At 50.0% G+C, this 26,773-nt stretch overlaps 5 protein-coding genes across 13 annotated transcripts in view; 3 read left to right on the forward strand and 2 right to left on the reverse strand.

Annotated features, from left to right (window-relative positions):
* Positions 1-3,420: 3,420 nt before the first annotated feature.
* c14h21orf91 (chromosome 14 C21orf91 homolog) lies at positions 3,421-7,226 on the forward strand. 2 transcript variants are annotated; one of them, XM_057055039.1, is made up of 6 exons: positions 3,421-3,578; positions 4,197-4,330; positions 5,187-5,672; positions 5,825-5,887; positions 5,972-6,216; positions 6,282-7,226. In XM_057055039.1, exons 2-5 carry the CDS (start codon positions 4,204-4,206, stop codon positions 6,181-6,183), a joined length of 888 nt encoding a protein of 295 aa, XP_056911019.1. In that variant the 5' UTR covers positions 3,421-3,578; positions 4,197-4,203; the 3' UTR covers positions 6,184-6,216; positions 6,282-7,226. The 2 variants fall into 2 exon arrangements, with proteins under 2 accessions (XP_056911019.1, XP_056911018.1); XM_057055038.1 differs by having other exon boundaries at positions 5,972-7,226.
* Positions 7,227-7,576: 350 nt separating this feature from the next.
* LOC130537904 (C2 domain-containing protein 2) lies at positions 7,577-15,383 on the reverse strand. 3 transcript variants are annotated; one of them, XM_057055025.1, is made up of 13 exons: positions 14,571-15,380; positions 14,404-14,499; positions 13,447-13,566; positions 11,751-11,852; positions 11,528-11,644; positions 11,283-11,391; positions 10,877-10,985; positions 10,725-10,789; positions 10,518-10,636; positions 10,239-10,407; positions 9,643-9,884; positions 9,276-9,540; positions 7,577-8,669 (listed from the first exon to the last, which is right to left on the reverse strand). In XM_057055025.1, the coding sequence occupies exons 1-13, from the start codon at positions 14,850-14,852 to the stop codon at positions 8,449-8,451; spliced, it is 2,016 nt and encodes a 671-aa protein (XP_056911005.1). In that variant the 5' UTR covers positions 14,853-15,380; the 3' UTR covers positions 7,577-8,448. The 3 variants fall into 3 exon arrangements, with proteins under 3 accessions (XP_056911005.1, XP_056911006.1, XP_056911007.1); XM_057055026.1 differs by having other exon boundaries at positions 10,518-10,633; positions 14,571-15,379; XM_057055027.1 differs by lacking the exon at positions 13,447-13,566 and having other exon boundaries at positions 14,571-15,383.
* Positions 15,384-15,605: 222 nt separating this feature from the next.
* atg101 (autophagy related 101) lies at positions 15,606-16,776 on the forward strand. Its single transcript, XM_057055040.1, has 2 exons — positions 15,606-16,109; positions 16,183-16,776. Exons 1-2 carry the CDS (start codon positions 15,858-15,860, stop codon positions 16,585-16,587), a joined length of 657 nt encoding a protein of 218 aa, XP_056911020.1. The 5' UTR covers positions 15,606-15,857; the 3' UTR covers positions 16,588-16,776.
* Positions 16,777-17,130: 354 nt separating this feature from the next.
* zbtb21 (zinc finger and BTB domain containing 21) lies at positions 17,131-23,471 on the reverse strand. 3 transcript variants are annotated; one of them, XM_057055022.1, is made up of 3 exons: positions 23,320-23,471; positions 21,838-21,993; positions 17,131-21,702 (listed from the first exon to the last, which is right to left on the reverse strand). In XM_057055022.1, the coding sequence occupies exons 2-3, from the start codon at positions 21,989-21,991 to the stop codon at positions 18,974-18,976; spliced, it is 2,883 nt and encodes a 960-aa protein (XP_056911002.1). In that variant the 5' UTR covers positions 21,992-21,993; positions 23,320-23,471; the 3' UTR covers positions 17,131-18,973. The 3 variants fall into 3 exon arrangements, with proteins under 3 accessions (XP_056911002.1, XP_056911001.1, XP_056911003.1); XM_057055021.1 differs by having other exon boundaries at positions 17,131-21,993; XM_057055023.1 differs by lacking the exon at positions 23,320-23,471 and having other exon boundaries at positions 21,873-21,993.
* The window catches only part of umodl1 (uromodulin-like 1), an 11,831-nt gene continuing 7,539 nt past the window's right edge, over positions 22,482-26,773 (forward strand). For 2 of the 4 annotated variants that reach the window (XM_057055016.1, XM_057055017.1), the window contains exons 1-5: positions 23,614-25,216; positions 25,408-25,650; positions 25,734-25,892; positions 26,164-26,291; positions 26,449-26,632. In XM_057055016.1, the coding sequence (XP_056910996.1) occupies positions 25,045-25,216; positions 25,408-25,650; positions 25,734-25,892; positions 26,164-26,291; positions 26,449-26,632 (886 nt within the window). In that variant the 5' untranslated portion in view covers positions 23,614-25,044. Of the gene's footprint in view, positions 22,764-23,613; positions 25,217-25,407; positions 25,651-25,733; positions 25,893-26,163; positions 26,292-26,448; positions 26,633-26,773 lie in introns of those variants that run through there. The other 2 variants (XM_057055019.1, XM_057055018.1) reach the window with 2 other exon arrangements.

Below are 26,773 nucleotides of genomic sequence, written 5' to 3' on the forward strand. Positions count from 1 at the left end.
GAGCTGAGGAGTGGGTTCCTCACACAGATGTCACAGGACCGTCGTTATTTGCCTTTGGTCATGGTTCATTTTGGAGCTCTTCCACATGCTTGAGTGTTGGACGAAGGCGGCTCCCATCAGTCATCGTCTCCGGGTGAAGCGCCCACGCTCGGCATCCTGGGAGGCACCCACTCGGCAGCCCCGCAGACAGGGTGAGATGACTGGTGCAGGGACCTGGAGGCCAGCGGGCAGACTGGTCAGGCCCCGTCAGGTGGAGAACAGATCTACGTAGGTTCACATGCCTGCTTTGGTTCCACTTTAAATAAAAATCTCTTTATATTCAGGACAGAGCGGGAGGTTGTGTTACACTGTTTAAGAGAATGAAGCAGACGTTCAGAGCTCTGCCTTGTTTTCTGTCTCGCTTGCAGATGATCGTGGAACACTCAGACATGTTGGGTGAGAGGAGCCTTTACAGTTGCTGCAGGCTGTTTTTCTCTCTACTCCCTACTTTTCTTTCTTTCTCCCCTATTTGAAAGCCACAGAACCTGCTCGACAAGGTCTGAGCTCACAACACAAGCTGCAACATGCGCCTGTCGATGTCAGATGAAAACAGCTGTGGGTGCATCCAGCAACTCAACCTCTTTGCAGTGTGAATATTCCTCTGAACATTTATACTGGTGGAAAAGAGTAATAACTGTATCTGTTAGCAACCAGAGAAACAGCTGAGTTTGTCTTTCAGCTGTTGGGTCTAAATCTTATTCTCCACATACATTTTGACACGTAACGCCTCCATTCTGTCCAGTTCTTGTCTTTATGGGACCTTGATGGCTGAAGTTTCCTACTAAGCTTCTACAACAAAAAGCAGTTCCGTTTATAAATGATAAGTCTTGCACTGCTTCTTCGGTGCAGCTGGTAGACCGTTACATGCTGTCCACTCCGTCTCTGTCCTCTGCACGCAAAGATTGAATAAAAGACACAAAGACGATACTGAAATTGGTTTTAAGAGAGATGCTGCAACAATCTTGGGGTCAGAAGTGCATTTCGTGGTCCCTCTTCATCGCAGGGATGCTGGCTGATCCTCCAGGACGTCTCTGAAACGTCCTGCCTCTAACTCACATCTGGTTTTGGACGGGAGGGCCGACTGGCCGAGGACGGGTGCTGCCACCGTGCGCAAATCCTGATCAAATCCACAAAGTGCTAAAAGCAAATTCTAATTCTTAATAAATAAGAATCATTTCCTGAGAACTCCGAGAGTGACTCCGGCTTTTGCCTTATAAAAGGCAGAACAGTGACGCTTGAAAGATGACTGAAGAAAGATTCTCGACGTCTCGGGGTCAAGCAGTCGTAGGGACACTTGGGTGACCTTGAATTGGAAGGATGAAGGATGAGGAAACGTTATGGGGAAGCTTATGTGTTCTGTCCTGGTTCAAGATCCCAAAATAAAAGTGAACGTTTAGCTGAGAAAGAGAAAACGGGTCAAGACTAAAACTCTTGAAGAGACAGAATAACTCAAAGGCTATTGGGCCAAAGACCGTCCTGAACCACCAGAGAGGTATGGACAAACATCAGGGGACCCATGTCCAGCATGTTTGTCCTGCAGTAATGAGGGATAATGAGGGATAATGAGAGATAATGAGGGATACGGGAAAAGTCCACAACACATCACCCTCCAATCACCACAGAGGATGCTCGGCGCTGACACACCGGCTCCCCACCATGAAGACCTGCTCTGCTGGATTCAGGGGAAGAGATCAGAGTTAGAAGGTCCAACCAAATTCCCGATCGATTCCTGACTCCTGTTGCAGCCTTCCTTGGGTCGACCTTTGACATTCACCTTCTCTTGACGGTTAGAGTTCCTCTATTTCTGTCGGCCATCCATGGGTGATGACCTAAGAACAGAAACGCCGGCTTCCCTCCATCAGACAGCAGACTTGTGTGTTCCCTCCTTCCACTCACAAGGAAGCTGTGTTAAAAGGACTGGCTGTCCCCCGTGAGGATGCTAGAGTGTTTGTGCGAGTCGTTCAGCTGTCAACGCAGCATTAAACAAACGGTAACTTAGACTGTGAGGGCCGCATGACATGTGTCCTAATAGCACCGCTCGCAAGCTCCGCCCAGTCGGCGCCTTCTCTCGCCTCCTTGACCCTGTGGTTAGGTGACTTCCTGTCTGCCTGCAGCTGCAGCACGTGAACCGGCTGTTTTAGCTGCCACAGACATTGTGTGCTTCTTTCCTTTGACTCATTCTGTCCCAGGTTGTTGTGTGGAAGTGTGCAGCTCACACACTCACGACGCTCTTTCTCAATGCACGAGCGGATGTTGCTAAAGCAGCTGCTTGCTCTCCTGGCTGTTCCTCCTTCTCATGTGATGCTGTCTGGTTCAACATCTGGGTCGGCCCTTGTCTGGAGGAGTAAAACCTCAGTCTGGACCTGCCGCACGTCCACCTCCACACAGACCTTCCAACCGTGGTTTCACTCATCGTACTCCTAGCGGAGGAGAGCGCTACTGCCTGGAAACGAGGGACGTGTTTTTCCAACCAAACATGCCAGGGGGAGTTGAAAGCCAAAATGGAACGATCAGATCAAAGCTCCTCAGTTGTTCTTCTGAGACTCTTGTTGCAGTTGTGCGATTACTCGGAGGCGAACGTCTGCGGGCCCACCAAGACCGTTGTTGTTCATGGTTGTAACGTTCTCCTTTAACTGTTGCGTCATCCTGCTGCTGAAGCGTCGTGTGTCTCCTGTTAAATCGAGCTTTTTCTCCTGGGGGATGAGATGAGCATCACACTTTGTTTTCATCCTCTGGTCTCATCTTTGACAGAAGTACAAAAACAAAAGTCAAAGAATGCTGAAACTAAATATGACGGTCACAATAAAAGTGCATGTATTGCTGTGGAAGTGCACAGAACCCTGCTGTGTGCTCACCAAACAGCCAAAGATCTGGTCTGACTCTCGGTTCTGGCCTCCTCAGTGCCCACTGCAAAGTAGCTGCATGAGCATATGAAGTGTAACAAGATTATTCTGATTTTTATACCTTCTACTGTTGCAATGATACAAATCTATGACTTTATGAATCCTGTGCACAAGAGAAGAGATATTATACAGCAGTTTGCATGCAGCCCTTTGTGTGTGTGTGTGTGTGTGTGTGTGTGTGTGTGTGTGGGTGTGTGTACATGAACAGAATTAGACCCAGAACCGGTCCCCGGTCACTACTCAGGAACTTCTCGAACTTTTGTCCTTGATGCGATGCAACAAAAGCGGCAACATCAGACGCTGAAGACGACCGGAGCACTCGATTACATCAGAGGGGTGTTTGAAAATGATGGCTGTTTAAAGTTGGCACGAGTGACGAAAGTTACCATATTTCATCGAAAAACAAAGCAATGCTAAGATACTTTGAGCCAATTTAATGGTTAAAACGAGCTTAAAACAAACCTCTACGGGGACATTAATTCAACTCTGTCCGCCTCCACCCCTCCTCATAAACTAGTAGCTCATTCCAATGTGAAGCGAAAGAAGTTTATCTATCTTCCATGATTTTGTGTCCGTGTTTGTGCGTCCAGTTGGGGCCAAAGCGACGGGGAGCCGGAGGTACCTGAAACCCCCACGGTAAGTCTCTGTAAATCCTGCCGGGATAAGAGGGATGGAGCCGGTTTGTTGTTGTTTTGCTGCCGTAAAAGGAGAGCGAGTAACGGTCTGAGCGCTAGCAGCCGGATGCTAGCTTCACCTGGACTTAGCAGGCGTTCGTTAGCAGCACCATTTAAAACCACTCCGGTGTTTCGAGTGTTAAAGTTCCATCCAGGAACAAGACGCTTCTGGGAAGGGCGACGCTTCCATCCTTGGAAGCATATTTGGACCTTGTTATCTGGCGACGGTCGCGTTTGTATTCCAGATTCCAACCTTGAAGCCCAAAACGAGCCCAGATTAAAGCCTCTCAACATGCTGATAAAGCAGAACAAAAGATGTTTTAAGGCCCTCAAAGGTGCGAGGAGGGTCTTATTTAAACCGAACCTAGAGAATGTGAAACTGGTTTGTTGCCTTAATGTTCATAATTTCACTTTCATGTTGATGATTCCAGTTGACAGGTGGGCAAATGTGTCTCCTCCATGGGAACCAAAGAGCTCCTGTGCATCAACCATCTTCCACTTCCTACAGATCAATCTGTATTTTTCTGTTCCTCACTGCAAATATCTGTGATGTGTCCTTCTCTTCTCCTCTGGGTGGCAGGTCCAACATGGAGGAAGAGGAGCAGTTTGAGAACATTGATCTGAACGACGATAATATCTGCAGCGTCTGTAAACTGGAGACAGAAACAGGAACTTTGTCCTTCTGCCACGTTTGCTTTGAGCTCAACCTCGAAGGTAAAGAACGCCAGCGTAAAAATCAGGGCCCTGGGCCAGTGCCGTCCATAAAAACACGTCCAAGTTGTCCCTGAAGAGGTTCTTTAATTATAATACAAATAAAGTTTTATCTTAAACCCACAATGTACAAACCATTTGAAGAGGCAGTCGGTCTTAACTAAACCAACTGAAGACGTCTCTAAAGTCAAATATCTGACAAATCCGCCGCCTGGCTCGGCCTCCTTGTGCAGGTGGAGGACCGGCTCCGCTGTGTCATGCACATTTCCCCCCCCAGTGCACGGAACCCCCATTTTTGCAGGCATTGTGTTGCTGTAGCGCTTTAAAACATTTCCAAATGGTGGACATTTGATTCACAGCTGCTCATCACAGGACCAGAATGTGGAGCAGAGAGCCTTAAAGAGGCCAGCAGACCCCCCAGACCTAGCAGACCCCAACCCCCGACCCTGCTGCTCTACTATGGGTGAGGGCTGGTGTTGGAGCCTGATCCAGATGTTCTGCCAGTGTGCTCAGCGTTAGCGCCGGGGCTATTATTAGCCCTTCTAGCCCTGCTATTTCCACCCCGCTGACATTAAGGCGCTTTAGAGAGACGTCACTCTTCCAGCGTCCGCCACCTTCCAGGCGGGTCGCTTCTGTTTGAGCTGGGTCGGTTCACATCCATATATCTGAACTCACAAAGATTCTGTGGTGCCGGTGGGTCAGTGTGAGCACCACAGACGCACCCTGGTCAGGAACCGCGGCGTTTGGACCGTGTGAGCGTGGCCTAGCTGGACACTGACCCGACGTGTGCTAGTTTCCTGTGTTCTGCTCAGCAGCATGGACGCAGCTCCGCTCACCGTTTCTCTCTGTGTGAACGCAGGCGTCTCCGCCGCGGCGCTGCTGCACTCCCGGTCTCTCCGTGGCCACCGAGACTGCTTCGAGAAATGTCACGTCATTGCCAACCAGAAGCTGTCCTGTTCCAGGGGGGGCCGGAGCACGTACCAGGGCCTGAAGCTGGCAGTGAGTCAGAGACTGAACCAGATCATTCAGTACACGCAGAACTCCGTCTCCCTCGGCGGTCCCAGCAGACAAGCAGCCAACCAGCACTGTTCCAGCCAGCAGGGCAACAAACTGCCCCCCCAGGCAGGTTCGCAGGTGCCTCGGTACACACGCTGCTGGGAGCTGAGCAACGCCGCAGCGCCGCCTGCTTACGCAGGGCACACGGGAAAGGAGCTGGGCCTGCTGCCGGAGCCCCCCTCGGAGGCCTGGCCCAGTGGCGGAGTGGGGGGGGCGCAGAGGCGGAAGCAGTCCACACCAGGAAACAAGGCGGACCGCCGCACGTGGCCCAACCCCAGCAGAGAAGAGCGTAAGTTACAGCACTGTTGCTAGAAGCACGCGGCCTTCACGCTGCTCCCAGAACCAGTGTGGCCCAGGAGGTCCCAGGACCCGGAGGCGCTGCACTAGTGAGCTGGCCTGGCTGGATCTACGATGGCTAATAGAGGCCTGTTTGGTTTTCAGTGTGTGCCATGAGCCTGGAGGAGGTGCACCAGGTCAGAGCCCAGCTGCTGCTGCAGACCCAGAGTAAGTGGGCTGGGCCCGGGTGGCTGCTGTGCTGGACCCTGAGCTGGACCCTGAGCTGACCCATGTGCTCCTCTCCCCCGACAGAGGTGTTCGAGGAGCTGACTGAGGCCGTGCAGGAGAAGGACTCGCTGCTGTCGGAGCTGCACGTGCGCCACATCGCCATCGAGCAGCTCTTTAAGAACTGCGCCAAGCTGCCGTGGCTGCACATCAGCAGGGCCGGGGTCAAAGCCAGCAGCAGGGGCGGGGACGGCGAGGGCGGGGCGGCGGCGGTCCTGCAGCGATCGGGCCTCACCTGAGCTCACGCCGCTGGAGAAGCCACGTCCAAACTGGTAGATTCAGCTCCATCTGGATCATCGACTTCTTTTGATGCTTTTAAAGATGCTTTTTTCTAAAGATGTTGACTACTGGAACCCTGGCGGTGGTTGGATTAGACGGAGGTCATGACAGAGGTCATGACGGAGGTCATGAAGACGTAACCGTCAGCTGGTCCTGGCTGTGATGATGTCACAGTTTGGACCAGCTGTTACGCTTCAGACAGCTGCAGCAGGTTGTATCATAACGGCTTTAAAAGCACAATTAGCTCTTTCTTTTGATGTAGTCATTTTCTGTCAGCATGTTTTAATGCTCAGGTCTGTGTGACACCAGGTGTGTGTGTGTGTGTGTGTGTGTGTGTGTGATGATCCTGAGGTTAAAGGTCAGGCAGGTGCTGTCAGTTATATCCAGGAATCTTGTAGTTGGAGGGAGCTGATTTAAACGCACCACAGCGTTGCTGGTTCTCCTCTCTGGGTCAGCAGGAGCGAGAGGCTTCATCAGGAAAGTTAGTTAGTTATGGATAGTTAGTAGGTTAGTTAGAGTTATGAATCTGAGCTGAGAAACCCAAAGAGAAACACTCAAAGTGTCACAGAATGGAAGCGTTCCAAGCAATCGGCAGCCTGGGAGCCCCGGGGCTCCTGGACTGGGTCTGTTCTGAACCAGAACATGAGAGCAGTCAGAACCTGAGCTACACTTGAACAGAACCTGTGTGAAATCATGTGGCGCTCCTATTCTTTCTATGAGAGATCAGAATGATTTGACCCAATTGATGGTCTGAAACAGCCGCGTTAAACTTTCGTCTTGTTTGAATGAGTTCAGAATCAGAGTTCTGGACCGGCAGAGTCCATCAGAAATGCTGTTTATGTGTGCAGGAAGTGTTCTTTTATATTTTGTGCTGTCTCTGCTCAACCTCTTTGATTTTCATCAATTGTTTTGTGTGACTTTATTTATTCTGCGTGTTTCGATGTTGCTGTTTTAGTGAGCTTGTAACGTTTTACAGAAGATTAATAAAGAACATTTTGCTATACGACAGATGTGATGAATGAAGTGGTTTCCATCAGCACGGCCTCGCCGCTGGGCTGTGGGCTGATGCCAGTGACCAGTAACAACCCCCATCCAGCCCAGAACACCTGGAACTTTACTGTAGAGTAAATCCAGATGTTCATCTTTCCCAGCACCACATCCCTGATGCTTCCAGGCGTGTGGTCGCCGGTTTACAGGCATCTGAAGGCCCTTTTCCTCATCACGTGACTGCTGTGCTGTTAGTTACCAGTTATCGTTGCGACGCCACCTGCTGGACATTCATGGTATTACACGCTCCAAACCAGAGCGGTCAGTATTGAAATGTCATGGACAACTAAAGAAACGACTCAGTCATGGAGTATGAAAGGTTTCTCTTAAAGGAAAACATTCTGGGTTTCACTCAGGCGAATATGGGATTGAAATCAGTGTACTTTCAAATTTAATGACATGAGTAAAATGAGTAAAAGATCATTGTCCCTGCATAAAAGCTCATTCAGCTCCTTTCTGACAACACCTCGATGCCAGCAGTAGTGTAGAGGGATTAGGAGGACAGATATTGCATCTAAAGCATAACTGCCTTTGTCTTTTAGGTCCGTTTCCTATATGACCATGTAGATCTTGAGTTGTTATGCATGCACATTACATATAGCTGTTTTGTTTTTTAAGCTGAAGTAAGTCGCAACAGGATTAGTGTAAGACTCACGCCAATGATTTGCTCCCTTTTTAGACGTTTGAAACGTGAATCCTACTCACAAGAGCAGCTCCTGTCATTGCACTACACGAGAGGTATTACTGTTGTGCAATTCATACAAACACCACTCTTCCTCTTTGGTCCTGACGATGCACCGCAGGGGGTCCGCAGCAGGGAGGCAACTCTTTACCCCCGCTATCCGCCAGGGAAAGGCTGAGCCCTTTCTGTGCGTGACAAGGCCACAAAGAGCGCTGGAAGGTTTCAAACACGCTGCGTAAAATCAAATAAAACATGCTAGGACAGCAAGTCCGGCCTCTGAAATGCCACTCGTTAAAAACAATAGTTGCAGCCATACATGCACAAACATCCGCAGCCACCTCTAGACGTCAGTAAAGACGAGACTTCCCCCTCTCAACGCCCGAGTCCTGTGGGGCAGCTCAGACGTGGCCAGACCATGTCAACGTGTGTGCTAGTGCAAATCTGAAGTGGGCAGCGGTGGCGACTATGAGAGGGACTGGCGACAGGAAGGGGGCGTTCACATATGCGGCTCCTCCGTGGAGACAGAACCATTAGCTTTGCTCTTCGTCTTGCTCCTGCGGTGCAGCAGGCGGTTGATGGTGGCCGTTCGGCCGGCCCGCTCCACGGCGGCCGGAGACTCCAGGTACACCAGGTCGTTGTGGGACTGGCTCATCCCGGGGTCTTTGCGCTGGTGGCGCCTCCGGAAGAAGAACTTGGCACTCTTCTGGAGGAAGCTGCCTGGAGTGAGGAAGCAGGAGGAAAGAATGGTTGACAGGGAATCATCACTTTACGTCTGAGGCATGGTAGCATGGACGGGAACCCCTGAAAGAACACCACACATCTAAGAATGGATGAAAACGTTTAAAAAGGAGGAACATCCCAAAACTGTCACGTATTGTGCAAATGGTGGTGCTTGAAGCTACAGGGCAGCACGTTTCTTCATTCTTCCTCCCTATCGGGGTGAAGGCGGGCCCAGCATGTAAATGGAGCACAAGAATACCAAAAATCTTTCACCAGCATTAATGTGCTCCAGCACGTAAACCAGGGGAGTATGCTGCGCACGTTACTGGGCTCCTTCCCAAATGCTACTGCTCACTCAGCTAACAGGCGCTATTAGACTAGTGGAGGCTAAAAATGCTACAAACAACTGGTGGAATCACTTACTCCTCTGGACATAATGTGTGCTTAGCACTGTTCTCTTCTCAGATGGCAGTGAGGATAGTTCAGAAAGGAAACGATTAGGAAGGAGAGGAGAGAACACAGGAAGGTCAGACATGGCTGCACCAACGGCTCCATCGTTGAGGAGATGGATCAGGGTTAGCGCAGATGACGGCGACCTCTCACCTCTGCTCTTCCTGCAGCTCCCCTCAGACACACACATGGACAGCGAGCTATGGTTCACTTCATCCGTTTGGCTCTCCCAGTCCTCCGGAGCCACGTCAGGTCCACCGGCGCCTTCTCGGGACGCGGACTCCTCCGGAGGAGCGGCGGCGCCCGTCTCCAGCAGGGTGGTCACATCCTGGCTAGAGCTGCCTCCCATCATGGAGGCATCCATGGCGGCGGCGTAGCCCGCCATCAGAGCCAGCTCCTCATCCTGAGACAGAGGCGTCTGCAGAAGAAAGCACGACGGCATTTCTGACCCGATGTGTCCGACAGGTTCCGCTGCCCCCCCAGACACGAGCAGTAGTGGAACAGAGTGGCTCATGGTTACCTTGGCGATGCCTGAAATGATGATGGTGCTCTTCTTCACGGGGGACTTGAGCTTCTGCTTGGCGGACTGGTGGAGCTGCCTGATGGCAGCCTCGGCCACCGGGTCGGCGCCGTTGAGCATCAACAGCTCGGTGTCAGAGGAGGACAGGGCTTTGCTGACGCTGGTCCCCAGCATGGACGCCTGCTCGGAAACTCGCCGCTCTGACAGTTTGGACTTGGCGGGAACCACTTTCTGCACAGAATCTGAGAGCACCCGGTGGTTTAAATGACTGCTGCCTAAAGGAAGATAAATGCATTTTAAATGTGACCCTGCTCAGTGAAATGCCTTTCGTCTGACCTGTGGACCCCCCCAGGCACTTGTAACGGAGGCCCAGGCGCTGCCAGGGGCGGCGTGGGTGATCTTAACTTACTCTTGGCTATTTGTGACCAGAATGACTTCATTACAAAGTGCCATCCTGCTACTTTACGTCCCCACAGACTCCTGGGTCTGGTTTGATAGCACCAGGCTGTGAGGTGTGCTTAAAATAGTCCGCTACAATGTTGAGATGCAGGACATGTTCATCAGCAGCTGCGTGCTCTTCTCCTCTGGCTTTGTACCTAAGATGGGTCCAGGAGGAAGCGGTCGGCCCGGCTTGCTCTTCACCGCGGTGACCGTGGTCACCACGGTGCCGCAGGGCATCACTGTGCGATCCATCTCCACCCTCTTATTGTAGGCTGGGGTGGGAGGGTGCCAGGACCTCACCTCGCTGGGTTCCAGGTAGGTAAACTGGGGGGCACAATGTCAAAGTGGACGTGTGAAAACCCCAAACATTTCACCTAGGTGTGTGTACACGTGTGTGTGTGTGTGTGTGTGTCTGCTGTTGGGAGACGTCTTACTTCAGTGGTCAGTGATCCACTCACTCCATCTTTGGTCACGAGTGCAAATGTTTGCTGTCCGTTGGGCTGCTTCTTCACCAGGTCAAAGGTCACCGACACCTGACCGAGTGAGACACCTGCTGAAGACAAAACGGGCTTGATTGTCCTGCGGGAGCTGGTGGAGGTGGTGGATGAGCTGACAGGAAGTCAGGCCCAACGGGCCCTCACCTTCTTCAGTTTGACTATTGCTGATCAGGTCAATGTTGAGCTCTTTGGAAAGTCCATTTAGTTCGCTGATGGGACACAGAAGACATCATCTAAACACTAACAAGCGCACGTGTGATATATTCCTGAAACATTTAACCACAAACTCCACTCACAAGATAAAGGGCTGCTCCCAGGCAAGATGGCTGGTGTTCACCAAAACCGAGGTATTAAACTTCTGTGGAGGATCATCGAGTTGTAGCACACAGAAGGGGCTGATGCTGCCTACAAGCAGAGCGGACCATCACACAATGACTCGAAATGCCTGTTGTTTCAGACAAATCCTGCTATTTTAGCATCTCGCTGCTGTATTTTCCTGCTGGGCTTGTTTCGCCTGGAGAGGATGAAGGTGTGGATGAGTTCCTCTTTTATTCTAGTGAGTTCTCACAGCTGGATGAAGCATGGTTTGACTGTACAGCATTACAACACCCACCTGACCCAACTAAAGGGGTCGCGGCTCAGCCCCACGTAGACACGTTCGATGTCAGATCAAAGGGTGCGGTTATCTAAGACGTGGCGTACCTGCAGCATCTTCCTGCTGGTTCAAGGTCACCTGGATGTTCTTCACCAGCAGCTTCCAGTCGTGGGCCCGGGGGGGTTTTGGGGGACAAAGGACGTTGTTATGGACTTCCTGTTAGAGAAACTGTCAGTAAATAACAATAGTGGAACATATCCAAACAGAATCTTCTCTTCTTTTACATGGTTACAGCAGCAGACACAGTCTCGTTTAGCCTTGCTGCACACCGTTGCTGTGACCTTGTCCTCACCTTGACCTCTGAGGCCTGAGCGGAGCGATGGCTCAGCACGACGGAGGGGTGGACGGCACACAGCAGCTGCCTCAGCAGCGTCCTGACGGCTGCTGGGCTGGCAGCGCTGGGATGGTCCTGAGGCACAGACGCCACAAACCCGACGTTAGCGGAGTCATTTAGGCTTTCTTCTCAAAGCTCTGGCCGGAGCCTGACCTCTAACCCCAGACTCATCAAAATGTACCTGAGTGAACGTGGGGGACACCTCCAGCTCGCCTGTGTCCAGGTGAGACACTCCCCAGCTTACTTTGATGTCATCCACACCTGCTTCCATGGAAAGATCGAGCTGGAGGGATGAAAAAGCAGAATAACTGTCCTGTACTTCACAAACATCATCACAATCACACTGAAATGCACCATCCTAAACCCTGAACCACCACCTTCAAGAAGACTGGATCAGAGTGGAGAACTAGCCAGAACTTATGGCTCAGGTGACAGGACGCTCTCTTACATCATTTTTACTGTAGGCTGGTCCTATATGTCAACATAATAATAGCAGGGGTGGGCAAATCCAGTCCTCCAGGGCCGGATCCAAGCCGGACTTTCTGTCCTACAGGTAGACACGTTCACCTGGGGTTCCATTTACCTTGGTGAAAGCGGTTTCTCCCTGGTAGGATGCAAAACCTGGCTGGACTCCAGCCTTCATGGATTGGACTTGCCCATGAGAGGAGGTCAAATCCATTCCTCAAGGGTTGGATTCAAGCCGGGATTTGCAACCTACCAGGCAGGAAATGCTTTCACCAGGTAAATGAAACCCCAGGTGAACGTGTTTACCTGTAGGACAGAAAGTCCGGCTTGGATCCGGCCCTCGATGCCCACCCCTGAATAATAACACAATATTTATTCCCTCCGTGTGAGGGAGCGGGGGGGGGGGGGGGGGTCATGCTGGGATCTGGAGACCAGGAACGCGTCCTGACCAGCTCCCAGCAGAGCGGAGCCCCTCCATCAGTGTTGGGATGTTACCTCCCCTCCGCCATTTTAAATGTCCCATTTCCCAGTTTTGAGAGTCGTCATCGTGTGTACTTTGCATAGACGGGTGTTGCTGCAAGAACAAAACTGAAAGCGTCAGTCGCTGTTGGGAGTTGTGTGAGACTGTGAGTCCTTGAGGGACGCCTGAGAGGACTCGGGCCCAATATGGAGAAGAGGGCGAGGACAAAGAATTGTATCAGCGGAAGGATCCGACCCGCAGGTAGCGGTACAAATCTGATGATGGCCCCAGAAGCTTCTAGAAGCTTCTGCTCCAGTATTCTGTTATAAATACACACGTCAATCGTTCAGAATTGATGGGTTGTGCTTCTTCCTGTGAGAACGAACAGGGCCAGGAACGTTGCCCTGTTGGTGTGTGTGACGCAGCAACAGTGTTAAAGCAGAACACACCCTGCAGGTCGGCCCGGTTGTTTACCAGAACCCTTTAGTACCAGGCCCCTGAGCCTGTGTGGTATTGTGTCCACGGCATCGGCTTCACATGTGCTAACACTCATAACAAGACCCACACTGACAGTTCCAGCACAAACAAGCGAAGCTCCGGTGTGTTCCAGGCAGCGCTAAAACAATGACAATGCAAAGGTGACGCTTCTTTTATTCTACTGGAACAAAGAGCTCGGAGCCGCGGTCCAATCAGCTTAATGCTTTAAAAACAGCAGTAAGTGGTGGGCGAAAATGAGACATTAAACACACGCCACGAAAACAACTCTAAGAGCGCATCGATCGCAATTTTTGGGCCGAGTCTGGACAACAAGGAGCTGGATTATTTTAGCAATCACCCATTTTTCCATTTGAAAGGAAATTAAAATCTCCTACTGACAAAAGGAAGCATAAACGAAATCATTCCAAAATGCCTGTATAGTTAAAGGACTGTGTGTAGGTTCAATCTGCAGTACCTGAAGTGTCAGTGGAGCTACACACACAGTGTATGTACAAGGATCCCCCGGAGTCCCGGAGGTCAGGGCTGCACCCACAGAGAACCGAAGCTTCTCCCCAGTCACACGACAGGAAAACGCCTGTTGGGAAGATGAAGTGCGGCCTTAGTGCCATCACGGCCCCGAGACAGTCCGACAAGCTTCTCAGAGTCAAAACGTTCAATAAATGAAAACAGCGGCAAATGAGCACACGCCTTTGTGATTGTGCATGTTTCCTTCACTCCTCTTATTCAGACTAAAGACGTGAGCATGTGCCCGTGTACCACAGCAGAACCACGGGTGCACACGGGTGCACACGGGTGCACACGGGTGCACACGGGTTTCACTGCTCCAGGCCTCAGAACCAGATAAGCTTCTTAAAGCTTACACACAGGTAGAAGTAAAGCCTCTCTCCATTAAAGCCTTTGAAAGAGCACCTGCTATTTTGGTCCAAATCATAACGGTCACCATGGGCCGGGTTTGCCTCGGACACATGTCAAAGCTGAGCAGACGAGCCGTAGAGCTCCCGACCAGACAGGAGGAACGACTGTCTACAATCTATCCCGGCTGTAGTCTGCACAGAGCTATTTGCACGTGTGATGTATGACTGACAATATGTGCAATGTGCTGTCCCCCCCCCCCCCCCCCCCCATACTCTCAACATTAAGGTGAGAAAAGCCAAGCAGATGAATTCAGACTTAAAACTCATAAAGGAAATCTTCAAATTGGATGCAGGAGAGTCAGAGCAGGTGGAATCCAGTAGGTAAATATAGCTGAATGAATCTGATGATCTGTGAGCCCTGTCAATAACGTGCATTAGCAAGTAGAAGGTTTCTCTTGTTCCAACACAAATGGACGGAGACGCTGCAGGACAAAATGAAAATGAAGATGTGCTTTGAGGCAGCGTTACGTCTTAGTAGCGGGATATTACAGCGGTACCGTGTTTGTGGCAGACTTGTGGAAGCTGTGGACCTGGCTGACCACCAGCTCGGTGGCCTCCAGACCGTTCTCCTCAAATGTCAACACAACAGGACCCTGGAAGAAAGAAGCAGCGTTGTCAGATGAATCTGGGCTCTCATGCCTCATGCAGCAGTGCCGGGACTCACCCCGAGCTTCCTGGACTCGGCAGACAAAGCCCCGCTCCAGGCTTCTCTCCATTTACTTTTCCAGCTTTTCCGTGACAGCGCCCATCCCAGCAGAGAGGCGGCTTCCTCGTTGGCCCCATGGTCCTGGGCTCTGGGCTCAAGACCAGCGGCCCTTTGTTGGAAATACTGGAGCAAGTACAGTCCCAGGGTCCCCAGGGACGCGATGAAGAGGGTGACCAGGAGGAGCCACTGCGGATCCTCGGGACCCAAATAGGATGAGCTGGAACTTTCGATGTCAGGCATGGTTTGTGAATAAAAACGACGATTAGTTCGGCTCCTCTGATAGCTTTGTTGGCAACATCATAGAATATAGTTGAAGGGCGCCGGGAGCCCAATAAAGCCGCCGCCGTTCGCAACCATACCCAGCCAATTATGCATTTTCGAATATACCCTGCGGCTCTATGCGCTACCTTTCGAAAGCTATACGGGGATTTGACGTCTCCAGCTAAGGTATTTTCACCCCTGTCTGTCCGTTAAGGAAGTGTTTTGATTAATAAAAACGGAGCAACGGCGTTTTCGCTTGGCTAAAGAGAGTAAGGTTGTTAGCCTGTTCAGCTAATCTTCTACACACTTGCTTTACTCCCGACTGGCCGAGTAGTCGCCAAAGTTGCCCAAATCTAAATTACTTCCATTGTCTGCGCCGCGTGGTCCAAATGCGAGGCGAGATTCCAGGGAAAAGCTCGTAAAAGCGCAGTTATTCCTGCTCCGAACTTGGTTTAGAGCGCGGTGTGACTTAACAAAGTTAGTATTTGCGAAGGGTAGGTGGCACAAACTGTAACTCCCAGAATGCACCGCGGCCGGTGGGACAGGACGTTCAGGTCCAGAGGCTTCGTGTTAACCAAGCCGGTTCTAACGTATAAACTATGTGTTGAGCTTTGCCTAAGGCGACAACTTTTGTGCTACATTTTTAAGAAGGTAAATACAAATTCAAAGGATATAGTCCACGGAATTCGTAAGAGCTTTTGGACCTCGCTGGTTGCCGTAGTTTCTACTGTACCGTACGCACCACTTCCTGTTTTGTTGCAGCAAATGATACGCATCTAGCAGTTCGTGCGTTATTAGTCCTTCCGCACCGTTTTTGATACACCCGCAGCTTTTAACTCGTTCTTTAGCCATCGTTCTACAATATGTCACACGTGACAGGCTCCGTCTACGTGTAGACGCGACGTTCTTAGCCTGCCTGCTCCCACTGTTTTGGCGTGATCGTAATCGAGCCATTGCCTCCTGGTGTAAACAGCTTATTCCGTAATGAATTGCCGCTCAGAAGTGCTGGAAGTAACCGTGGAGACGAGGCAGGTTGAAGAAGCCACGCTGGCTGTGCTGCACACCATTTTACTGCATCGCAGTACTGGGAAATTCCATTACAAGAAAGAGGGCACCTACTCGATCGGTACCGTGGGGACCGTAGACATCGACTGCGATTTCATCGACTTCACATTTGTCCGGGTGTCCTCAGAGGAGCTGGACAGAGTGCTCAGGAAAGCTGTGTCTGAATTCAAGGTGCTTGCAGGTTTTCGTGTGACGTCAGCCGCCGCACCAAGGTGCAACATCTGATCATGCGTGTCGTTCACAGGACGCATTAAACAGCTCGGGCAACGATGGCATGGGGCAGATTTCGCTGGAGTTCTACCAGAAGAAGAAGTCTCGGTGGCCCTTCTCCGACGAGTGCATCCCCTGGGAGGTGTGGAACCTGAAGGTTAACGTTGTCGGCCTGGCAAATGAGCAAGAACGGCAAATATGCAGGGAAAAAGTCGGGGAGAAGCTGGGCGAGAAGGTGATCAACGTTGTTGAGGTAATAAACCGCCACGAATACCTGCCAAAGATGCCCACCCAGTCCGAAGTGGACAACGTCTTTGACACCAGCCTTAAAGATGTGCAGCCATACCTGTACAAAATCACCTTCCAGATCACTGACACTCTGGGCACCTCCGTCAGCACCACGATGAGGAGGCTGATTAAAGACACTCTGGCTCTGTGAGAAGCCCTCAGCTCATCACTGCAGCTTTGCTCACAATTCACACGCCTCCACCTTCAGTTTTCAACCCTCCCCTCCTGATGTTGTGTTGGCCCATTTCCTTTTTAAAAATGTATGTATGTAGTAAGAACGTTGAGCTGTGTTATAACTGTAAATGCTTGTAAATCTCAATAAATCCTGATTGTAATGAAAGCCTTCTTCACTCCCTCCTGCCAGCGTGAGCTCTCGCCGTAGGTTTCCCATCAGAAACGGTTCCTACCAGCCCTCGTCCTCCAAACGGGCCTCAAGGATGATCGGGATGTGTTTGGTTCCGGGATTCATTAACGAGCCCGTATTTCTCTTGTTGGGCAATGATCACCAGGTGGCTTCAATACAAAAAATTGAAAATTTAGCTCACAAATAGTCTCTTTAGCTGTAATTTCTGCTTTTTTGGGATAAAAAGCTAAACTGAGACTCCAGCTTTAACTAAATAATACTTGTTTTGGACTTTAATAAAGTGTGAGGGATGTTATTGCAAAGACAAATCCATTTAAATCCCAGCAGTAGTTGCATTTGTGTTCCACTGTTGTTCTTTATTATGGAAAAGAAGCACAAAAACTGTAGAAAACTAAACACGGTGCACCTGCAATCCTTCCAAGAGCAACACTAGCAGAACCAGAGCAGATACAAATATTAGTTATTGCAGTCAGACCACAGGGATACTAAAAAGATAAAACTTTAACAAGATTTGTAGAAAAAAGATACAAATACTACAATATACACAACTGATAACTTCGGTGCCACTTTCAAAGTTTGTGTCACAAGAATTTAAGAGCACTATTTTCAACACGGAATTCCTCTAAAGCATTTAAAGTCACACTTGGGTTCAATTTACATTTAGTGGAAAACAAAGTCCCACAGTTGGTGTTGAGCACTCGTTATAAACAGCATCTCCCACGAGTTCGAACCATAAATATTCTTCATTAGAGCTCTATTCCACTAAACAAGCGACAGCAGAATACCTTGGATAATAGCACGCGTGAAACGACAGAAATACAATCAAAAGCATTTTAAGAAGAAATGTTTAGGAAGCAGAAACACTTTGACCATTCATTAAATTAAAGTTTTCGGGACATTATCCTTTTGAGAAGCCTGAGTCATTATTCAGAAACTCTTGTGCTTTAATGTAAAACGATATTTACAGAAATCTCACGTTGCATAAGGCCATCAAAACATCATAAAGCCTAATTACAAAACAGCTCCAACTGCAAGTAACTGGAATAGCTGAGTATTAGCACAACATGTTCAGCTCGCTAGCAAGTGTCAGTGCGTTAGAAACAATATATCCACCAGTCCGAACGCGTGTCAGGTTGTGTTTTCCTCTATTGCTTTGGATCGATGACGGGTGACTGAACTAAAAGTGCTCCCGGAAAACCCAGAAAATGAAGCTAATCCCAAATGGGAGACGTGAGTGACACTGTTTGCAGCCAATACTATGAAATTACACTTTAGTTGAAGCCAATGAAGTGAGCGATAAGGGGGGAAAGAGGAGAAAGTAAAAACTTTCAGAGTAAACTTTACGCTCACTACTTGGTTGATGCCACCAAAATGATCTTCAAGGGTATCGATAGCGTCAAGCAACCGACGCGATGCGAAAGCAAATCGCCGTTTTGTTCCAACGCAGCAGGACGAGGAACAACAACGTACGTTGTGTTGTGGTTCAGGGGCCATTTAGTCAAAACTGTTCCAGCTCAAGCAACCAGGGTCAGAGATGGGACCACAATATTGTTTCCAACCTTTATCTCAAGACTGTGCAATGTTTGCTAAAGCTCCAGTTCCCGGACTCGTTTCTCTAATCCCCAAGGTTAGCGTTAGCACGCGCGGCGGCGGAAGAGCGTGGCTGAGGGGAAAATAATTAATTATTAAAAAAGAAAAAGACCCTCAAATCCTAAATGAATATGGTTGTTCCCATACTAAACTGTGTTTAGTAATAACAGATAGTGTAGAAATAAATAAAATATCAGTTTTGTTTTGGCAAACCTGTAATTGTGACTAAATCAAATCCCATGGAAAGTTTTGTGGCGTCAACTTTGAACTTTTATTAAAGTCTGGCACTGAAAAAGACCGTCGTCCGAGCCTGATTCAGGGGCGTGAGTCTGCTGTCTCGTCCTATCTGAACTACAGACAGACGCAGGAAAATATAGCTCATTTGGTAAGAAAAATAAACGGAAGGGAAATAACTGGATAATGGAGTCTCTCAGATGATGATTGCACATTCAGGTTTTCCACGCCTCCACCTCACTCTTCCAATAGACATTTGAAGCAGGGGATCAATCTATACATTCAAAGTCTTCCTTCTGAAGGCTTGGGTGTGTACACATAATGCAATACTAAATTTGGCGCTCGCTCTCTATATGTGACTGTGGCTCTGCTCGTGGCTCCACAGGCTGAAGGCCGTCTTAAATGTCCTGTGGCAGATCTTGCACATGTACTGCCTCTTGAACGCCAGGGCGGACAGGGAGGACGCGTGGTAGAAGAGTGTGTCTGATTCCTGATTCTCCGTGCTGTCCGACCTCGACAGCAGGCCGTGACCGCTGGGCTGCTGCTCTGCTTCGGGCCGCATCATCTTGCTCGCCGGTACGCCGCAGGGCTCCGGGCTGCTGGGCTCCTCGGACGCCGCCGCGGCAACGGCCGCCGCCTGGCCGGATTTGAGCACAGAGGCCTGCGGGGAGGGACGCTGGGAGTTGTGCAGGGTCAAGGGGGGGGAGGGGGACAGGGGCGGGGCCTGGCTGTGGAACTCACCCAGACCCGGTTCAGTCGAGAGGTGTGACTGAAAGTGGCTCCAGAGACGGAAGTTGGTCCTGAAGGCCTTCTTACAGATGTGGCAGATGAAGGGTTTGATGTGGCACAGGAGCTCCTGGTGGCGTTCCAGGTCTTTCCGCGCGCTGAAGAGGCTTCCGCATTTCTCACACGGCCACACGCCGGGCTCTTCCAGCACCGAGCCGGCGCTTTCCGAGTTCTCCCTCTCGCTCACGGACTCTTCTATCGGCTCTTCCTTGACCAACAGCCGGCCGGTGCTCAGGTCCTCGGGCACAAAGGACGGAGAGTTTTCGGACTCGTACGCGGGCGGACACGTGGACTCGCTGTAGCTGTTCAGTCTGGAGCTGCCCACTGCCAGAGGGCCATCGCCGAAGAACTCGTCGTTGACGTTTTCCGACGCCACGTTGCCTTCTTGCTGCTTCGGGTGATTCTGGTCTTTCGCGGTCATTATGTTCTGGTTGTGGACCTCCACCTGGTGGCGCCAGATGCTGAAGGAGGACTTGAAGGACCGCATGCACTCCAGACAAGTCAGTTTCTTGTACTTGCAATGCGCCTCGTGGTCCTTCTTGACCGCGGCGGTGGAGAAGCGGAGGCCGCAGTAAGGGCACACGGTGGCGTGCCGGCAGCCCCGCTCGTGGTCGCCCTGCTCGAAGAGCGAAGACAGCTTCACGTTGCAGAGTCTGCAGGAGTAAACCTCGTCGTCCGAGTCCTTCTTCTGGACCATCTCGTGATCCTCCGGGTAAAGCACGACGTCCCGGTCAGCGTTCTCCGCTGGATGCGTCCTCAGATGTTGCCTGTAGTGGGAGTGGAACACAAAAGCTTTGCCACAGTAGGGGCAGATGAAGCCGGGCCGCGCCCTCTTCTTGGTGAGCGCCGGAGATTGCAAACCATGCTTGTTTCTCTTGAGCTTCCAAAGCAGGGCTTTCTTTATCTCCCTCTCTCGCACGATGTCTATCAGTTTCTTTTGAAATTTGTCGTCGAAGGTGGCGTTGCTGGAGGAGGACGCCGGGTTTTGCACCACGCCGTGCTGCGTCTGGCAGTGCGTCCACACTTTGAAGTTGGTGTGGAAGCGCTTGTGGCAGATGTCACAGGCGTACGGCTTCTCGGGGTTGTGGTACATGTTCACGTGGCGGTGTAGTCCAGCGCTAGACCTGAAAACCTTTAAACAGTTCCAGCATTTGAAAACCCTGTGCTGGGGCAGCTCCGCGCTCCTCTCGTTGGAACCGCCGCCAACGCCGTGAGGTGAGGTGTTTGACATCTTGCCTTCAGCCGAGAGGGGCTGCTCCTTATTCGCTTTGCTCTTTTTTAGTGGGTACCTTCTGTTATTCGGCCTGTGGTACCTTTTTCCATAGGGACCAACCTGCGGCCTTGAGTCCTGGTTGTAATTCGCTTGCAGGTCTTTGAGATTGACCGGCAGAGTTTCTCCGACAGTGATGCGAACGATGTCCATGGGGTCAGCGAGTGGGCTGCTGGGCTCGGCCTTGATGCTGACTTGGCTGTCTACCTGAGGTTCTTCGGCATACCTGCCTTGGTATTTCGACCTGAGCGTCAAGGGAGGAGTGCTGGGACTGTCTTTGTGAGCCGAGGTTTCTGGAACAGACGCTTTGGAGGCCAGTTTTACGACCGACTGCTCTCGACTTTGCAGCTCCTTGAGCTCCAGCGTGGGAGAGAAGACTGGAACGGGACTGTCCATGGACAAGGATCTCCGGAGTAAGCTCTTTATGAGCGGCCCACTCCTGTCAATGTTCTGGCTGGAGTCCCCGGCCTGACCCTGAAATGGACCTTTGGTGTGATAGGGGGGTGCCTCCCCATTCTCCTTTCTCGTGTCCTGTTTAGTGCTGGACTGCAGTTGAATGGGCTCCACTTCGGTCTCGCTGAAAGACACTGACGACGTCAGCTGAGGCCTAACGGGCGTGATCTTTGATGAACTCCCCTTCAATATAGAGGCGTAAGAGTACGTCGACTTGCTTTCAACGGCTTCCGACTCCTCGGGGGAGTTGCGATACGTGGACCCTGAGTATTTGACTGACGGGCGCGAGTTGTGTCGTGACTCGGACTGAGATGACTCTCGGGCATAATGGGGGGGTAAAGATGCTAACTCTGACTTTTTGGGATATTTACAGGGAGGGACGTGGGCGGCATCGTTCTGGACTCGATACACAATAACACTCCTGGTCTGGGTGTCGTTCTCCTCCCCTTCAGAGAAGGAGAGCCTTTTCCTGGACACACAGTAGGATGCATTTGGTCTCGTCGACACAATGTTAGTGAGAAAGGGGATTCCGAGGCTGTAGCCTAGTTCCTGAATGGCTGCCAGGCTGCCTTTGTCAATGAAAAGGGAGCAAGTGTACATGTAATTTAGAACCGTCTCGAAGGAATCGGGCTCACAGAAGTCCAAGTTCACCGCTTTCAGAGACTCCTCATCCATCTGCGTGAAGAGGGACTGGAAATACTCACTACTGGCAGCCAAAACACTCTTATGGGCCCGATACCTCTGATCCGCCACAACCAGGACAACATCGCACATCTGGCCCCGCAGACGCTGCTCATTCAGGATCGCCAACACCGAAGGCGCATGGGAGGGATTGCTGTAATGCACGAGGCTCTCCATCGCTGGAAGGCAAGAGCAAGGCCGTCAGAAACACAAAAAGGGGACCACAAAATTAATGTTATCGCTCAAAAAACAGTTCAAGAGTGGCCTAAACTCTTTTCAATGTCTGTTATTGTTGCTTTCTGTAGCGTGCGGCAGACACGACGGGGGTGAAAACAAGGAAGAGAAGGGAAGGAAGATGGCAAATTATAAGAAACAGCACAAACGCGGTGACACACTTTAGCCTTAAACTCTTCCCTCTAAAATACGGCCAGCTCAACCAGCTCTGCGGAGTCTGACACTTCTTCCATTTCAGAATGAGGGAGGCAACTGAGCCCTTCTTCACGTTTAGGAACCTTGGAATTGAATTATGAATTATTATTCATAGCTAGGTGTGAGGCCAGATCTACAGGCAGGAACATGTCTTTATAAATCATATAGTAAATCTAAATCTCCAAGGGGTCAAACTTGGCACAGCTAGACTTCATAAATGGGCAGATACATCTTTACAGGATACAGGAGAAGTGGAAGACCCAGTTCAGCATGAGGTCTAATTATTTCTTTTTAAATACATAAGAGTTTCTAACATTTGGGATTTACCTTTGTCAGTCTGGGTGACCGTTATATTTGTACGTATTTTTAATAGGTATGTCTGTACTTAAGTAAACGTACCTTCAGAACACTGATTTTTATTTTGCACCTTTATTTGACACAGCTTTATGGACCCTTACAGCGTTTATTTTGAAAACTATTACCGGAAAACAATGAGAAGGTTATCGACACACTCGCTATGGTGAGTTCATTCATTTCTCCGTGTAAATCTCGAAAGAAATCAGCCGCGGCCGGACCGTCGCGACGGGGGTCCGGGACCGTCGCGACGGGGGTCCGAGTCCGTCCGTCCAGGCGGAAGCGGCGGCGCGCTCGGCGGCGGGTCGCGGCTGAGACGTGGCTGCTCGCGTCCGCTAACTTATCCGCAAGAACCCCCCGATGTTCGCGGAGAGGAACATGGCGGAGCGGACGGCGCTGCCGCCATGTGCGATTAACGTCAATTACACGGCAAAGTTGTGCGCCTTGATCAAAGCAGCCGCCGAGCCTGTCAACACAGGCGCGTGCCACGCCGGAGAGCGCGTTCTGACCGGGGAACGTGACGCTGGTCCGCCGGACTGGCTCCGTGTCACCGTGGACTTTCCGAACAGCCTCGGTCTGCTCGGCTGTTCAGCGGCACAACGTCTTCCTTCCGAGTTACGTCAGGGGGGGAATGAAAAGCTCCCGTTTGTTTGAGTCTCCGCGCGAGTTTTGAGGGTTTTTTTTACCCTTGTTGGTAAGTTCGGGGCTCCGTCCACACTTACCGGGACCTCGTTAGTATTCTGTCCTCCACGCAGCGCGCACTTTATCCACTGTTATGTCGATTTCTACGCGGCGGTCGTGATTCCATCCATCTTGAATTTGACGTCATCCCACACCAGGGATGAGGTCATTGCGAAGACCGCTCGTCACGTGCAATGTGCGTTAATAGGCTAGTAAAGAGCCGGGGGGCGGGGCCAGTTTAAAGGAACAGGACATATTTTTCCACTTCAGAGTGAGGTTTTTACTTTTTTGTTCATTTATTATTTTTTTTATATATTCCAGCAGACTAGCAAGTTCCAAAACACATGTGCGCGCGCCCGCACCCACACACGGAGGAAGCTTTTTGAGCTTCCTGACCAAAAAAAGAAATAGATTCAAAGCTTTAATCCTCAAAAACAAGTTGCTTTATTTTTGTACCATTTGTCATAACAGGAGTGAAACAGAAAGAGAGAATAAACCAAAATATGCAGACTGTATATGACTATGAACAAAAAGCATCCTGACACACGTGTTCGGGAGTTCCTACCGTGTGAGAGCCGTGTGAGAGCCGTGTGTAGTGCCATGGAGATGGTGGTGTCTGTGCATCTGGTGGTCATCTATCTATCTATCTATCTATCTATCTATCTATCTATCTATCTATCTATCTATCTATCTATCTATCTATCTAACTAGCTAGCTAGCTAGCTAACTAGACTAACTAGACTATTCATGTAAAAGCCTCGTTCCCATGAAACTAATTAGCTGTGTGACTAGGTTAGCGTTGCTAAGGTGGAGCAGCTTAGAGTCATTACTGGCATCCAGTTGGGAATTTCTGCACACGCTGTCACCTCTGTATCTGACTGTAGTCTCATGAGCAAGGCAGTGGTGAAGAGGAGAAGAATGACATGTGCATGGCAAGGAAGAAAAAGCCGTTTTTCATACATTTGGGGATATTAAGGTGTGTTTTGATGTTGTTTTTCTAACTGCTGCTTCCTAACGAGGGCCCCAGGGTGCTGTAGCCTAACCACGGCAACAGGCCAGAGGAACAAGAACATACACAGATTTATTTATTTCTCTACATCTGAGTTTCAGCATGTCAGCATGAAACTTTCATGATCAACTGACAATTTAAATCAGATTCTCACACTTCGGTACAGTTACAAATAGCTGCATTAAAGGAGTGTCACTATAATATAAGGTTGGTCGATGGCGTAATTTTGAGACATTTACAACACTGTCCAAAGACAGTTGACGTCTTTCTCCCACTGTACTGAAAATGAAGAAGGATTGGGAAATGACAGAAATTCCCACTTCTCTTTTCTTGAAACTAATGGTGGATACAGGTTGTTAATGTCAGCAGCAATGCAGGCGCTGCCATGGTTACCAGCGAACAAAGCCACCAGGGACTTTAGCTCCTCCTCCTCATCAACTCAGGCTCTTGCATCATAAACATGTTTACTGACACTGACCTGCTGAATAAACTGAGAAAATATAGGTTTTATTAGCACAAAGAGAGAAAATTAAAAACCCAAAAAAAGCTTTGTGAGTGTATTTCTTGATGAATCAGCTTGATACAGCTTGCTTCATCTGGTAAACAGGAGATATTCAATTAAAAAGAAATCTCCAGAATAATCAACTAAGGTGTATTTACGGCTCACTGGACATTTTTAGCCCCCAATATTAATACAAACTGTCCATGTTAATCTGGCTCTCTGCTCTGATGGTGTGGTCCTTTGGGGACCTCTGCAATGAGAGGAGGAGGAAGGCAGAGCCACAGAGGTCTTGGATTAATATACACTCTGGCAGTCAGTAAATGTGTATTGGAGCTTGTGATCCATGAAAAGATGAGTTGGATGTTCTCCATCTGGGCAGCTGGAGCCCTGCTGACTGTCTGTAGGGGACAAGATGCTGTGCATGCAGGTAGGTCTTCATCCACGTTGAGATGATTTACATTCCTCTCAGAACCTATACGCGTGTCTCCGCTGGACTGAATTTATTTGGGTCACATTTTAATAGACGCAGACAAGTTTAAGGTGACGATGTTAAAACTGAGGAATGTGTCCTTATTAAAGTAAGAAGTCCTGGTGAGAATGGGGTGCACTTTATTCCAGGACCTAGCTTGTCTGCATCCGGATACCATCTATGTGTTAGGAATACAACGAGGACAGTGACGTTCCTGGCAGTGCATAAGGTGCCTTTCAGTGTGACCAAGCCCTGTGGGGGGTGGCTGCTCTGGAAGACATGCACAGTCACAGAGTACAGGATGAGCCATCAAACTGAGTACAAGACGGTGACCGAGCAGGAGACCAGCTGCTGCCAGGGCTACGTCCGGGTTGGTCGATACTGCACCGCCTGTGAGTCTACTGAGGCGCAATGCTGTGTAAAATAGAAAAGAACTCGCCTCCAAATGTCGACTAATACAAATGTTTTAATGAAGCTTCAGACGGGAATGGCGATCTCTGTGCACGGCCAGGATCATGCCCAGCTACAAATGGATCGTATCCAGGATCTAAAGGATGCCGGTGGGACGGTGACTGTCCAGGCTGGCAAAAATGTTGCCAGGGAGCAAATCACTCTCTCTGTAGTGAACCTACCAGTGAGTGTGCACGTCAAAATAATGTTGGTATATTCTCCCCATAGCAGTTAAAGAGTTGTTCCATGCAACTATGACCACGACCCACAGGTACGGCCAAAAAAAACCTAAATGCAAATATTCAGTTCACCCCAGTGAGCTTAAATTCAAACTTTCATCGGGGTTTTAGAATGCAGTGAGTTGTCCTGACCTTGTAATGTTGCCATAGCAACCTGACAATCTCATCTAACTTCTTTTTTTGAATTTTGGCGACTGAACCTGATCAATCTTTCAGGGCCGACAGATCACTTTGGTCGTGGCAGGAACCGTTTTAACGCGACAGTCATAGTGAAGACGGATTATAAGCAGCTGGTATCCGAGGACGGAGGACTTCTGAACCACACACGGCTACTACAAACAATGGTAACGCTAACGCCACCGTTGTAAAAACACCTGCTGTTAACTAAGCCACCTGCAGCCAGCTGCTCCGCTAATTTGGTTCATCGCAAATGTAAAGTGTTCATCCACAAACTTCCTGTTTTGATTTGTATGAGGAGTTTCATGCCTCTGTTGTTAACAGGTTTGGGGAGCTCTGCAGTCTAACGTTTCCATTCATTACCTGGACTCCTGGCCTGTGTACCCCTACAGAACAGCCACTGCGCTGCTCCTCCACTGCCCCTTTGATCTTTTGCTGCACAATGTTACATCAAAGCTGCATCTGCTCCTCAAAGACATAGAGGAGGTGTTGTCTGTGACTGTGGAAGGTCAGCAAACGTGCTAATGGTGCCGCAGTAGCATCTTTCTGTTTGTTTCACTAGAGAAATGTCGTGTTAGTGGAGCTCTGATTCATCTAGCAGAGAACAGGGTGACTCAACCAGAACACTTCAGACTTCACCCACATCTTA

This window comes from Takifugu flavidus, chromosome 14 (genome assembly GCF_003711565.1).
Source record: "Takifugu flavidus isolate HTHZ2018 chromosome 14, ASM371156v2, whole genome shotgun sequence".
NCBI lineage: Eukaryota > Metazoa > Chordata > Actinopteri > Tetraodontiformes > Tetraodontidae > Takifugu > Takifugu flavidus.